The sequence below is a fragment of the Bufo bufo genome, chromosome 8, assembly GCF_905171765.1.
Source record: "Bufo bufo chromosome 8, aBufBuf1.1, whole genome shotgun sequence".
In the NCBI taxonomy this organism is placed as follows: Eukaryota; Metazoa; Chordata; class Amphibia; order Anura; family Bufonidae; genus Bufo; species Bufo bufo.
The window spans coordinates 209,581,890-209,596,323 of record NC_053396.1 but is presented as its reverse complement, the minus strand read 5'-3'; the positions used below and the strand labels follow the sequence as shown (position 1 = coordinate 209,596,323).

The window sequence follows — 14,434 nt, the reverse complement described above, 5'->3', positions numbered from 1 at the left end:
GGGGGCGGGCTCTTGTATAAAAGGAGAGGCGCGTCACTTCCTTTTTCTCTCTTTCCCTGAAGCCGCCGCCATGGTGAGTGTTATAGCGGGGAAGGAGATGGGGTTACCGGCAATCTGGCGCCATCTGAGCTGGGGAAAGCTCGTTGGGCCGTGATGGCTGCTGATTTGTGTCCCTAGGGGTTCCGGTGAGCCTTTTGTGGAGGTATTTTGGAGGGCAGTCCCGCTGGCAGGCCATTATAGGGGGTGACAGGTCCCAGTGTGCCGCCTGATTATGTGGAAGTGCAGAAAGTGGGTATATCTGTAGGTACCGGTAGGTAGTGTCCGGTCCCTGCCTCTATATAGGCCCCTGTTATAATAATAATGGGGCTATTGTACGTTATACTGGTTTTCTGGGACCCTGCAGCTTTCTATGGAGTTTTGTTTCAATTACTCCACATTTTCAGTGACTCTGCTTGCGGTCAGTAAATAGGAACCTTCATTTTTATTTTCTGCAGCTTGTAAGGTGGCTGTGAGTGGGTCTGTACAGGCTTATTGCCTCTGGATGTAAATATGGATGCCTTGGTTCCCTGACAGCAAGCAGATGTGCTGAAAACCACGTAAATAAAGCCCACTTGGAGAATAACAAAACTCTTCCTGTCTTTATTTTTCCTTTAGTCGCTCGTAATCCCTGAGAAGTTCCAGCACATTCTGCGTGTCCTGAACACCAACATTGACGGGCGCAGGAAGATCGCCTTCGCCATCACCGCCATTAAGGTGAGTCGTAATTGCCTCCCTGTGTCCAGCTGCGCAACGCCGACAACGCTCAGTATGTCCTAGGCTGGTAGTTGTAGTTCCACCTCTGTAACGTCGTTCTCTCTCTCAGGGTGTCGGACGTCGCTACGCTCACGTAGTCCTGCGTAAGGCTGACATTGACCTCTCAAAGCGTGCAGGAGAACTGACGGAGGATGAGGTGGGTGATGGTCCGGAGGGTGATTCTTCTCCCCCCTCGGTCCGGGTCTGTGATTTAACATGTTATCTCCTGGCAGGTTGAGCGCGTGGTGACAATTATGCAGAATCCTCGTCAGTACAAGATCCCCGACTGGTTCCTGAACAGACAGAAGGACATCAAGGATGGGAAATACAGCCAGGTGCGTGGTCGGGGGGGGGGGGCACATTGTGGCACCGGGCGTGGGCATGACTGATCGGGGGAACCACTTTCTCAACAGCGTCCTGCTAGGTTGGGAAGATTGACTTGTATTTCCCAAAAAAGGGGTTATCCTGTTACAAGAACTTATCCCCTATCCACAGCATTGCAGATAAGTTTCTGGGGTCCCTGCCGATCACAAGGATGGGGGTCCCTGTTCCCCTCGTTTGAATAGTGGCAGACGGGCCAGTAATGTGAGCTGCTATTCCATTCAGCGCAATCAGATGCTGGAGATGGGCGAGCGCTCATTGTCCACGGTCTCTGGCAGTCCCATAGAGTTGAATGGAGGGGCCCAGTTCTCATGATCACCAGGGGCCCCTGCAGTCAGATCCCTGCCAATCGGACTCTTCTCCTATCCAGAGTTTTGTAATGGAACTATCCTTCAGAGAACCCGTCCCCTCTCCTGACATGAACCCGTTCCCCATGTAATAACTACTCCTGGAACATCTATTTTTAAAACCTTTATGTTCAATTCCTGCTAGAATTTTACAAATTGCCAGCAGTAAAGGGTACAGATGGGTGTTACCAGTAGTGATTGTGTCTGTCCAATCATTGTTGCTGGTTTCACCCCTTACTGGTTTAACACCCATCTGTACCTTTACTGCAAGCTGCTGGCAATTCATTCAGAACTCTTGGCAGGAATAATAAAGGATCGGCACTACATGGCCATAAGTATAGATGTTCCAGAATTGTTACGTGAGGTATGTAAGGTTTTACTAAAGCCGACAAGTCAGGACAGGGGGCTGCTCCTGGAGGCCAGCGGCCGCTTATCCCTCTTTCCTTAATAATGGCCCTCCTGTCGTTGAGTTGTCCACGTTGATGGGTTATTTTATTTCTATGGTGGCTTTTGGCCGATCACTTTTGTCTGTCACAGCGAGCACCAATTTAAAGGGGTTCTGCGGTTTGTTTAAACGGATGATCTATCCTCTAGATCAGTGTTCCCCCAACTCCAGCCCTCGGGGCCCACCTTCCGGTCATGTTTTCAGGATTTCCTTAGTATTGAACAAGTGATACAATTAGTGTTGATGCATCAGGACTTACCTCAGGCATTCATTGTGTGGGATATTCTCAAATCATGACCGGTAGGTGGGCCCTGAGGAATGGAGTTGGGGAACACTGCTCTAGATAGATCAGCATCTGACTGGCGGGGGTCCGACAGCCGGGATCCCCGCTTATCAGCTGTTTGAGAAGGGAGCTGTGCTGTTGGAAGTGCAGAACCCCTTTAATGACTGAAGTGGTTAAAACCCATTTCCGTACACCTACCAGGAGAGTATCTGGAGGACGCGTCCTGCATGACACAGAAAACTCATTGATGGGAATCTATATTGTCTAATACTTTGGAGGGTCTATAGGGAAAGTGAAGCCTTAAGGTGCATTCACACGGCCGTATAAATTGATCCGCATCTGTTCCACAAGTTTGCGGCTCGGATGTGGACCCATTCATTTCAATGGGTTCGCAAAAAAGATAGAGCATGTCCTATTCTTCTCCGCAACCGCGGACAAGCTTAGCCATTCTCTATATAACGCTGGCCATGCGCAGTCTGCAAACTGCGAAACGCACACGGCCGGTATCTGTGTTTTGCGAATTGCAAAAAACACTTGCGGTTATGTGAATGCACCCTTGACCACCTCCGGACCGCCTAACGCAGGATTGCGTTCCGGAGGTGGCAGCGCTGCGCAGAGTCACGCATATACGCGTCATCTCGCGAGACGCGAGATTTCGCTCAAAGCCGGCCCGCGCATGCGCATCGCGGGTCGGCAAAATTAAAAGAAGTATTTCGTCACCAGCCTGCCAGCAACGATCATTGGCTGGCAGGCTGGCGATTTTCAAAAAATCCAATCCAAAGTCATATAACAGATCATATTAGTAAATATGATCTGTTATATGGCTTGTCTGCTCCTCTGCTGGTCCTTTTCGTCGGTTGGATCCAGCACAGGAGCAGACTGAACTGTGAGTAGCACCAACACTACACCTTAGCCCCAGATCACCCACCTGCACCCCAATTAACCCTTTGATCACCCCTTTGATCGCCCCTGTCAATCACTAGTGAAAGGAAAAAAAGTGATCAGTGTAAACTGTCACTTTTTTTTTTTCACTGGTATTGGCTGTTAGGTTTTAGGGATAGTTTAGGCCCCTTGGTTAGGTAGTTAGCGTCAGTTAGCGCCCACCCCACCGCACCGCAGTCGCTTTTATTCGCTGTTTAGCGTATCGCTAATCAGCATTTGTACTTTTATAGTATCTGTAAGTGATCAAAACTGATCACGGTCAGATCTATAATAGTATTAGTGTCACTTTAGTTCGCCCTCCACCCAAAACGCAGTGTTTGCCCGATCAGGCCTGATCGGTCGCCCACACGTGCGTTCACCCACGCCCGCCCCACCGCAGTGACAAAAAATATATAATTTTTGATCACTGCACATTCATTTTACACGCACTGCGGCGATAAAAAAATCAGTTTTGATATTTTTTATCAACCGCAGCAGCCTCCGGTACTTCGCTAGCCTCCCCTTTGTAAGACAGGTTTGCTTTTTTTCTTGGGTAGTCTCAGGGAATACCCCTAAATTTAGTAGTCCAAAATGTCAAACAGGGGGTATTCTTCTGAAGAGGCCTACAGGATTCTGACCCAGTCGGATGAGGAGTGGGAACCCTCATCTGACGAATCTAGCGGGTCAGAATATGAACCTGTGGAAAGCAGTGGCTCTCTGACCCAAAGTTCGGACGAGGAGGTGGAGGTCCCTGGCAGCACCAGGCATACCCGGCCCCGTGTCGCTAGACCACAGGTTACGCAGGATCCGCTTCAAGAGCAGCAGAGTGGGGCTGTCGCTGCCGGATCACGTGGTGAGGCATACACCAGCAGCGCAGCCCTTCCTGGACCTAGTACCAGCACTGCCGTACAACATGGTGAAGTAGCGAGCACCAGAAGGGCAGTTGAAGCTGGTACGGTGGCACGTGCAATAGTTACCCCGTCGCAGCCACCGCAAAGACGGGCCCGTAGAGCCCCTAGAGTCCCTGAGGTGCTGGCAAATCCTGATTGGCAGTCACCAACTTCAGCCGCACCAGTAGTTCCCCCTTTCACCGCCCAGTCTGGAGTTCGGGTTGAGACGGCTCAAATCGGTTCGGCCCTGGGATTTTTTTGAGCTGTTCTTGACTGCGGAGCTCTTGGACTTAGTCGTGGCAGAGACCAACCAGTATGCCACACAATTTATAACCGCTAACCCGGGAAGCTATTATGCCCAGCCTTTCCGGTGGAAACCAGTCCAAGTTTCCGAAATTAAAAATTTTTTGGGCCTTCTCCTCAACATGGGCCTGACAAAAAAGCATGAATTGCGGTCATATTGGTCAACGCACCCGATTCATCACATGCCCATGTTTTCTGCTGCTATGTCCAGGACACGATTTGAGACCATCCTACGTTTTCTGCATTTTAGCGACAATACCACCTCCCGTCCCAGAGGCCACCCTGCTTTTGACCGGCTCCACAAAATTCGGCCCCTCATAGACCATTTCAACCTGAAATTTGCAGATTTGTATACCCCTGAGCAAAACATCTGCGTAGACGAGTCCCTAATACATTTTACCGGGCGCCTTGGCTTCAAACAATACATCCCAAGCAAGCGTGCCCGGTATGGGGTCAAATTGTATAAGCTCTGTGAAAGGGCCACAGGCTATACCCACAAATTTCGGATCTATGAGGGAAAAGATCAGACCCTGGAGCCGGTCGGTTGCCCTGACTACCTGGGGAGCAGTGGGAAGACAGTCTGGGACTTGGTGTCACCCTTATTCGGCAAGGGGTACCATCTTTATGTGGACAATTTCTACACAAGTGTGGCCCTCTTTAGGCATTTGTTTCTAGAACGGATTTGCGCCTGTGGCACCGCGCGAACTAGTCGCGTGGGCTTCCCCCAACGGCTTGTAACCACCCGTCTTGCAAGGGGGCAGAGGGCTGCCTTGTGTAACGAAGAACTGCTCGCGGTGAAATGGAGAGACAAGCGTGACGTTTACATGCTCTCCTCCATTCACGCAGACACGACAATCCAAATTGAGCGAGCAACCCGTGTCATTGAAAAGCCCCTCTGTGTCCACGACTATAATGCGCTCATGGGAGGGGTGGACTTCAATGACCAGATGTTGTCTTCGTATTTAGTTTCCCGCAGAACCAGACGCTGGTATAAGAAGGTGTCTGTATATTTAATTCAATTGGCGCTCTACAATAGTTTTGTTCTCTACAGTAAGGCTGGCAGAACACGATCCTTCCTCAAATTCCAGGAAGAGATCATCGAGAACCTCCTTTACCCAGGAGGTTCCGTGGCCCCATCCACCAGTGTAGTTAGCCGTCTACACGAGCGACATTTCCCCAGTGTCGTTCCTGGTACCTCAACCCAACCGTCACCCCGAAAAAGATGTCGTGTCTGTAGCAGGAGTGGAATAAGGCGTGACACCCGCTATTTCTGTCCTGACTGTGCTGACCACCCTGCCCTATGCTATGGAGAGTGTTTCCGGAAGTACCACACACAGGTACACCTAGCATAGGGATCACATCTCACCAGGACAGGCACACAGGGCTATTAGGGCCCTTTTACTCTCAGCTGCTGCAAACCTCTCCTTTCACCTGGGATAAAGTGCATAACGTACTTCGCCACATCTTTGGGCGATTTGGGCTTTGCACATTGTCCCATGGGGAAGGAGAGGTTTGTTCTATAAAAGGTAAAAAAAACGAAACAAAAAAAAAAATACCGGTAAGTAAAAAAGTTAAATGTTCAGTTAAAAAAGTTTAAAAAAAGTTTCTATGTTCTGTTCAACAGTTAATAAAGTTATTGCTTTGCGGCCTGGTTTTTTCTTTTTTGTTTTGTTTTTTTTACCTTTCAGGTGGACCAACCGATCGACTAGCTGCAGCACTGATGTGCATTCGGACAGAAGCATTGCGCTGCTGTCAGATTACACGCAAGTCGGTGTATGCGGCGCTGCAAGACGAGATTTCTCCTCTGCAGTAAAAGATACGTTTGCCGAGACATATGAGCTGAGGAGGTGGCGGTGTTCATATACTTTGGCAAACACTTGGTATATATAAAAAAAAAAAATCCCGGCAATGATTTATTCATCCACATCGATTGATGTGAATGGAGAAATCTGGTTTGCCAGGGCATACGAGCTGAAGTGGGTATGGATGTTGGGCGGAGCTCCTATGTCCTGGCAGACGCCTTTCCCCTCCTTTTTCTTTTTTTGGCAGAGATTTTTTCATCCACATTGATCGATGCGAATGAAGAAATCTGTGCCGTTCATTTTTTTCTTTCAGCCCAGAGGCTGAACGGAAAAAAAAAAATCTCATTACCCGTATGCTCAATATAAGGAGAATAGCAGAAACTCCTAATGCTGGCCATACATGTAATGATTGCGGAGACCCTCAAATGCCAGGGCAGTACAAACACCCCACAAATAACACCATTTTGGAAAGAAGACACCCCAAGGTATTCGCTGAGGGGCATATTGAGTCCATGAAAGATTGAAATTTTTGTCCCAAGTTAGCGGAAAGGGAGACTTTGTGAGAACAAAATCAAAAAAATCTATTTCCGCTAACTTGTGCCAAAATTTTTTTTTTCAATGAACTCGCCATGCCCCTCATTGAATACCTTGGGGTGTCTTCTTTCCAAAATGGGGTCACATGTGGGGTATTTATACTGCCCTGGCATTTTAGGGGCCCCAAAGCGTGAGAAGAAGTCTGGTATCCAAATGTCTAAAAATGCCCTCCTAAAAGGAATTTGGGCACCTTTGCCCACCTAGGCTGCAAAAAAGTGTCACACATCTGGTATCTCCGTATTCAGCAGAAGTTGGGGAATATGTTTTGGGGTGTCATTTTACATATACCCATGCTGGGTGAGATAAATATCTTGGTCAAATGCCAACTTTGTATAAAAAAAATGGGAAAAGTTGTCTTTTGCCAAGATATTTCTCTCACCCAGCATGGGTATATGTAAAATGACACCCCAAAACACATTGCCCACCTTCTCCTGAGTACGGAGATACCAGATGTGTGACACTTTTTTGTAGCCTAGGTGGGCAAAGGGGCCCACATTCCAAAGAGCACCTTTCGGATTTCACAGGTCATTTACCTACTTACCACACATTAGGGCCCCTGGAAAATGCCAGGGCAGTATAACTACCCCACAAGTGACCCCATTTTGGAAAGAAGACACCCCAAGGTATTCCGTGAGGGGCATGGCAAGTTCCTAGAATTTTTTATTTTTTGTCACAAGTTAGTGGAAAATGATTTTTTTTTTTTATTTTTTTTTCATACAAAGTCTCATATTCCACTAACTTGTGACAAAAAATAAAAATTTCCATGAACTCACTATGCCCATCAGCGAATACCTTGGGGTCTCTTCTTTCCAAAATGGGGTCACTTGTGGGGTAGTTATACTGCCCTGGCATTCTAGGGGCCCAAATGTGTGGTAAGGAGTTTGAAATCAAATTCTGAAAAAAATGACCTGTCAAATCCGAAAGGTGCTCTTTGGAATATGGGCCCCTTTGCCCACCTAGGCTGCAAAAAAGTGTCACACATCTGGTATCTCCGTACTCAGGAGAAGGTGGGGAATGTGTTTTGGGGTGTCATTTTACATATACCCATGCTGGGTGAGAGAAATATCTTGGCAAAAGACAACTTTTCCCATTTTTTTTATACAAAGTTGGCATTTGACCAAGATATTTATCTCACCCAGCATGGGTATATGTAAAATGACACCCCAAAACATATTCCCCAACTTCTCCTGAGTACGGGGATACCAGATGTGTGACACTTTTTTGCAGCCTAGGTGGGCAAAGGGGCCCATATTCCAAAGAGCACCTTTCGGATTTCATAGGTCATTTTTTACTGAATTTGATTTCAAACTCCTTACCACACATTTGGGCCCCTAGAATGCCAGGGCAGTATAACTACCCCACAAGTGACCCCATTTTGGAAAGAAGAGACCCCAAGGTATTCGCTGATGGGCATAGTGAGTTCATGGAAGTTTTTATTTTTTGTCACAAGTTAGTGGAATATGAGACTTTGTATGAAAAAAATAAAATAAAAAAAAAAATCATAATTTTCCACTAACTTCTGACAAAAAATAAAAAATTCTAGGAACTCGCCATGCCCCTCACGGAATACCTTGGGGTGTCTTCTTTCCAAAATGGGGTCACTTGTGGGGTAGTTATACTGCCCTGGCATTCTAGGGGCCCAAATGTGTGGTAAGGAGTTTGAAATCAAATTCTGAAAAAAATGACCTGTCAAATCCGAAAGGTGCTCTTTGGAATATGGGCCCCTTTGCCCACCTAGGCTGCAAAAAAGTGTCACACATCTGGTATCTCCGTACTCAGGAGAAGGTGGGGAATGTGTTTTGGGGTGTCATTTTATATATACCCATGCTGGGTGAGATAAATATCTTGGTCAAATGCCAACTTTGTATAAAAAAATGGGAAAAGTTGTCTTTTGCCAAGATATTTCTCTCACCCAGCATGGGTATATATAAAATGACACCCCAAAACACATTCCCTACCTTCTCCTGAGTACGGAGATACCAGATGTGTGACACTTTTTTGCAGCCTAGGTGGGCAAAGGGGCCCATATTCCAAAGAGCACCTTTCGGATTTGACAGGTAATTTTTTTCAGAATTTGATTTCAAACTCCTTACCACACATTTGGGCCCCTAGAATGCCAGGGCAGTATAACTACCCCACAAGTGACCCCATTTTGGAAAGAGACCCCAAGGTATTTCGTGATGGGCATAGTGAGTTCATAGAAGTTTTTATTTTTTGTCACAAGTTAGTGGAATATGAGACTTTGTAAGAAAAAAAAAAAAAAAAAAAATCATCATTTTCCGCTAACTTGTGACAAAAAATAAAAAGTTCTATGAACTCACTATGCCCATCAGCGAATACCTTAGGGTGTGTACTTTCCGAAATGGGGTCATTTGTGGGGTGTTTGTACTGTCTGGGCATTGTAGAACCTCAGGAAACATGACAGGTGCTCAGAAAGTCAGAGCTGCTTCAAAAAGCGGAAATTCACATTTTTGTACCATAGTTTGTAAACGCTATAACTTTTACCCAAACCATTTTTTTTTTACCCAAACATTTTTTTTTTATCAAAGACATGTAGAACTATAAATTTAGAGCAAAATTTCTATATGGATCTCGTTTTTTTTGCAAAATTTTACAACTGAAAGTGAAAAATGACATTTTTTTGCAAAAAAATCGTTAAATTTCGATTAATAACAAAAAAAGTAAAAATGTCAGCAGCAATGAAATACCACCAAATGAAAGCTCTATTAGTGAGAAGAAAAGGAGGTAAAATTCATTTGGGTGGTAAGTTGCATGACCGAGCAATAAACGGTGAAAGTAGTGTAGGTCAGAAGTGTAAAAAGTGGCCTGGTCTTTCAGGGTGTTTAAGCACTGGGGGCTGAAGTGGTTAAACCTCCTGCGCACGAACGTGTGCACCCTGTAGTCGTGCTGTGGCCCGCAAATTGCGAGCAGCGGTGCATGAACACCGTCCGTGGGGTAGCCGCAGCGGATCCAGGACCCATTCACTTTAATGGGTCCGCGATTTGGCCATTTCGCTAAAAGATGGGACATGTCCTATCTTTTTGCGGAACGGTAGTAAGAGACAAAACCCCCACAGAAGCACTCTGTATTGCTCCCCTAGGGTTCCATTCGATGCTTCCGTTCCGCATCTCCAGATTTGCGGTCCTATTGAAGTGAATGGGTCCGCATCCGTGAAGCGGAATGCCCACGGAACGGCACCCGTGTATTGCAGATCCGCAAATGTGGCCTGCGATATGGTAACGTGTGCAGGAGGGTTTACTGTCGGGTTTCCTCACAGATCCCAGCTGATTGCTGAAGGTCCCAGCAGGGGAGACAATTTGTGATTGGCTTATTGTTAAGAGACCTTTAAATGACCAACTCTGAAGCGGGCTCTGTGATGTCTCTGTCTGTACAGAGGCATAGAACAGTTTATAGTGGGGAGTTATGTGCGCCTCTACATGTGGACCTGTTCTCCGCAGATCCCCTTATGGCGGTTACCATGGATTTATGTGCCTTATAAGAGGAATGTGTTTTGGGTCTTGAACTGACTGTTCTGTTCCTTTAGGTCTTGGCCAACGGCCTTGATAACAAACTCCGTGAGGATCTGGAGAGGCTGAAGAAGATCAAGGCGCACAGAGGCCTGCGTCACTTCTGGGGGTGAGTGTCTGGTGCTTTAACACGGATTTGAGCGTTTACGGCTTTTTTCTTGCGTTGTCCTGTATCTGCTGGATTTCTGTCAGATTGCTTTTATTCTGGAGACGTCAGTCTTGCTGGATCTCTGGCGGGATGGAGTCTTTAGTTCACCCTTCAGTTCTCATCCAGCTTCTCGGCTGCAGTGCTATAAAGCCTGCTCCTTGCCATGACACTTGTGGATTTGGTACACCCGTATATACTACAGCCATCAGCTTGCATTTAGAGACCCAGATAGGATTTTAATGGGGTCTTCCAGTTAAGTTATCCCTAGGACAAGGATGGCAGGCTAAAACTGGGAAACCCTTTTAATGGGGTTCTGGGAGATTATTATTAATGCAGAGGCCATATCAGGTCCTGGACATCTGCCCATTAGCGGTTGGGAGTGGTTGTTGTACCTGATGAGCTCTGCGGCCTCTTCACTACCAGGCAGTCGGGTTCTGCGGCTCTGTCCTCCAAGTGATTGGGGAAAGGCTGCCTATAGTAATGACTACATATACAGTGAGTGTAGGGAGTTTAGATATGGTGCCGGCGCACGAGCTGAGCTCTATCATATCCCGTAGATGCAAGCTGCTTTACACAGATGACACCCATGGGTTGTCTGACCATGGAGCACTTAATGATAAAAATGGGCTTATCAGCAAAGGGTTAAAGGGGGGTGTTCTGGTTACATTGGTATCCCCTATCCCGTGGACAGGTTCTGGTTTGTAATATGAAGCATCGGGGTTCCTCTGCACTAATGGGCGTCTAGCATGTACTGGTAATACTCCGATGTCACATCCAGTGGCTCTGTAGACCGATCCCCTCACCCCATTGTTTGCACCCAGTGATGATCTCTGACTACAACACATGCTGCCAGTTGTCTGGATCTGCTGGGATTTGTAGCTGATTAGAGAACCCTAATTAAAGGGGTTGTGCAGCAATTTATTTTGCTCACCTATCGGGATAGGTCAGGGGTGGCCAACCCGCGGCTCCTTCATTTGCGGCTTGCAGGGGAGCGGTCCGGCTCTTACTATCTCGGCTGCGCAGCCTAGTATCTCCTCTATAAGAGAACATGGCCTGTGCTGCGCTTAGGGCACGCTATGTTCTCTCCGGCCAGACAGTGGCGTCCCTCCGTCCTATGACGCATCTGCCGCTGAGCCCAATGAAAAGAGTGGGCTCTGAAGCTGCCCGCACCACTGCTACCAATGCATGGGCTGCTAATTAAAGCAGGGGGAGGGAATAAGCTGCTGCGCCGTCTCAGCTAGTGAGCTCGGCGAGCAGCCGCCGCCTCCTCCTGAGTGTCCTGTCCTCGGCCCAGGAGTCTGTGTGCACTGAGCAAGCCAGCATAGCCTGTACCCCACCCCCACACAGTGCAAGAGTAGCTGGCCTCCAAATAGAGGCAGGCAAAAAACACATGTACTGTCTCAGGCAGCCAGTAAGATTGGGGTTAATGAGACTGGTTAACCCCAATCTTGCCACTGACATGTTTTAAACATGATGGGGGTCATTTATTTTTAATGTCAGGCTGGGCACATGCTTTTGGACTTGACCCCATGTGCCTCACGTTAATAGTAGGTGACCCCAGAGTACAATCTCTCACACAATTTGTATGAAACCCCCACTGATGACCGATAAAGCAACAACTCGCATTGAGATGATTCTTACTGACACACGTTGGGCTACTTTCACACCAGTGTTTTTTTTTTCTGGATCCGGCAGGGTTTAGCAAAAAACGCTTCCGTTACTTATAATACAACGGTATGTATCTGTTTGAACGCATCCGGTTGTATTATCTTTAATATATTTTTAACATAGTAAGGACGGATCCGTCATGAACTCCATTGAAAATCAACGGGGGACGGATCCATTTCTGTTGTCAGAGAAAACCGATCCGTCCCCATTGACTTGCCTTGTGGGTCATGACTGATCCGTCTTGCTCCTCCTCCCAGGACAGAGAGAAAACCGTAGCATGCTGCAGTTTTCTCTCCGGTCGGAGAAACGAACGGAACGTATTTTGGAGCATTCAGTTCAGTTTTGTCCTTATTGACAATGAATGGGGACAAAACGAGCTTTTGTTTTTTCCGGTATTGAGCCCCTATGACGGAACTCAATACCGAAAAACTTTAATTTAAGTGTGAAAGTAGCCTTAAAGAATTGCCTCGACTGAATACAAACCAGATTTGAAAAACTGAGATTGCCAGGAGTCTCACTAAAGTCGTCTACATTACAGGTAGGAAAGGTGCTTTAAATGTTTGAAAACTCAATTGCAGTAATACTATCCTGTGCAGGCATATTTCTGTAACTGTATAGCTTGTGGCTCCTGGCAGTCATACCTGGGGGCCCAGCACCCCAGCCAATCAGCTGTTTGAAGAGGAGGTGGCTTTCCATGTTCTGTCTCGGAAGTACTCGTTCTATTCACCTGAATGGAGGGAGTACTTATAATTGGTGTGAAGTCACCGTGCTGATCACTGGACGCCGGCAGTCAGATATTTTCTTATCCTGAGGATAGGCCGTCAATATCTATCGCTGCGCAACCTCCACTTTAAAGTCTTGGCAGCTTGTAATGTGGAAATCATGTCCTGGTTAATAACACATGTAGACTTAAATCTAAGTTTTTAGTCACATTAATTGTTGTCCGATACCCCGTGCACTGCCGTGTGGTGGCCTGTCGGTGCTGGTTCTAGTCCTCAGATGACATGGCCTCCGGCTGATGGATCGGAGGAGCAGAACGTCCTGCCGAATTCTCTTGCCGCTCCTGGTGGTCGTGGTCATGCACCTGCTCGGATCTGCTGTCTAACCCCAGCTGATCTTTTGTCAGGAGTGACTTTTCTGTCGGCGATGGTAATGGATCCTAATAGGAGGAGGTGGTCACCGTCCTTCAGTGGTTGATTGTCCAGTGACTTTACATTATCCCTTCATATTCTGTAAACCAGAGGACTGCTTGGGGTTGATGTCTTAATGTATTCCTCAATAACGCACCATTTCTTCTCTCCTTACAGTCTGCGTGTGAGAGGACAGCACACAAAGACCACCGGCCGCCGTGGACGTACAGTTGGTGTGTCCAAGAAGAAGTAACCGCCCTGCCTGTGCTGTTAATAAAGTTCTGTATAAAACCAAGATCCGAGGCGTCATCTCGTTATTAGTAGAGCTTTTTGTCATCTTCGTGGGACTTTTTGTGGAGTGTGGTTTCCTCCAGGAAAGGGGTCATCTGCTAATCGCTATCCTGGGTGAGGGGCTTTTCCCTCAGGTGGAGTGATCAGAGCATTTACTGGTACATATCTGATAAACCATCTAATGTGTATGGGGCCTCCCCGACGTCGGGGAGATAAAGGTTGGCTTTCAGCTGCTGCTCCTTTTAGTTTGTGGCGAGATCCTCTGTTCCTGCACTAGATTTCTTCCTGTTTAGGATATGTGCATGCTCGGCCCTGTTTACATGGAGCAAGAATGTGTGGTCTTCGTCCATAAGCAACGTCATTTCTGGGTCCCATGAACCAAATGAGAATCCTGGCTTGAATGATACATGGAAGATGGGGCGCTCACTGGTGTACATGACCAGTTAGGGGGGGGGGGGGGGGGGGGGGGGGGGGGGGGGGGGCACATCTTATAAATGTACTGATGTGTCTGGATTTTCTGGAAAAGTTTTAAAAGGGTGGCCTCACATAGGACAAGGATGGCATATCGCTGGAACAGAGGTCAGCAACCTTCAACACTCCAGCTGGAGGGCCAGAGGTTGCCTACCCTTGCGCTGGAATATGCAATCAATGTCAGGTAGGTGCAGGTACCTCCTGAGGGCCACTCCTGTCTGCAGAAGGGGTGCCCCAACATGAGCTGAGAGCACACCACCATTATAGGAATTCCAACAATAGCTGAGCACTGGCAGTGAATGGAAAGGTGAAAAGGGGCCCTTGGCTAGTTTTATGCAATATGTTATCAATGTCCCAGATGGGAATACACATTTAAAGGTGTTGACAGAATGGGGGGGGGGGGGGGGGCAGGCAGGCAATCAGCTGCTCCACCGTGTGGTG

The 14,434-nt window shown here is 47.4% G+C and overlaps 1 protein-coding gene across 1 annotated transcript; it reads left to right on the top strand.

The window, feature by feature from the left end:
- Window positions 1-15: 15 nt before the first annotated feature.
- Window positions 16-13,528, top strand: RPS18 (ribosomal protein S18). Its single transcript, XM_040442632.1, has 6 exons — window positions 16-73; window positions 655-753; window positions 863-949; window positions 1,026-1,127; window positions 10,303-10,394; window positions 13,409-13,528. Exons 1-6 carry the CDS (start codon window positions 71-73, stop codon window positions 13,482-13,484), a joined length of 459 nt encoding a protein of 152 aa, XP_040298566.1. The 5' UTR covers window positions 16-70; the 3' UTR covers window positions 13,485-13,528.
- The last annotated feature ends 906 nt before the right edge of the window (window positions 13,529-14,434 follow it).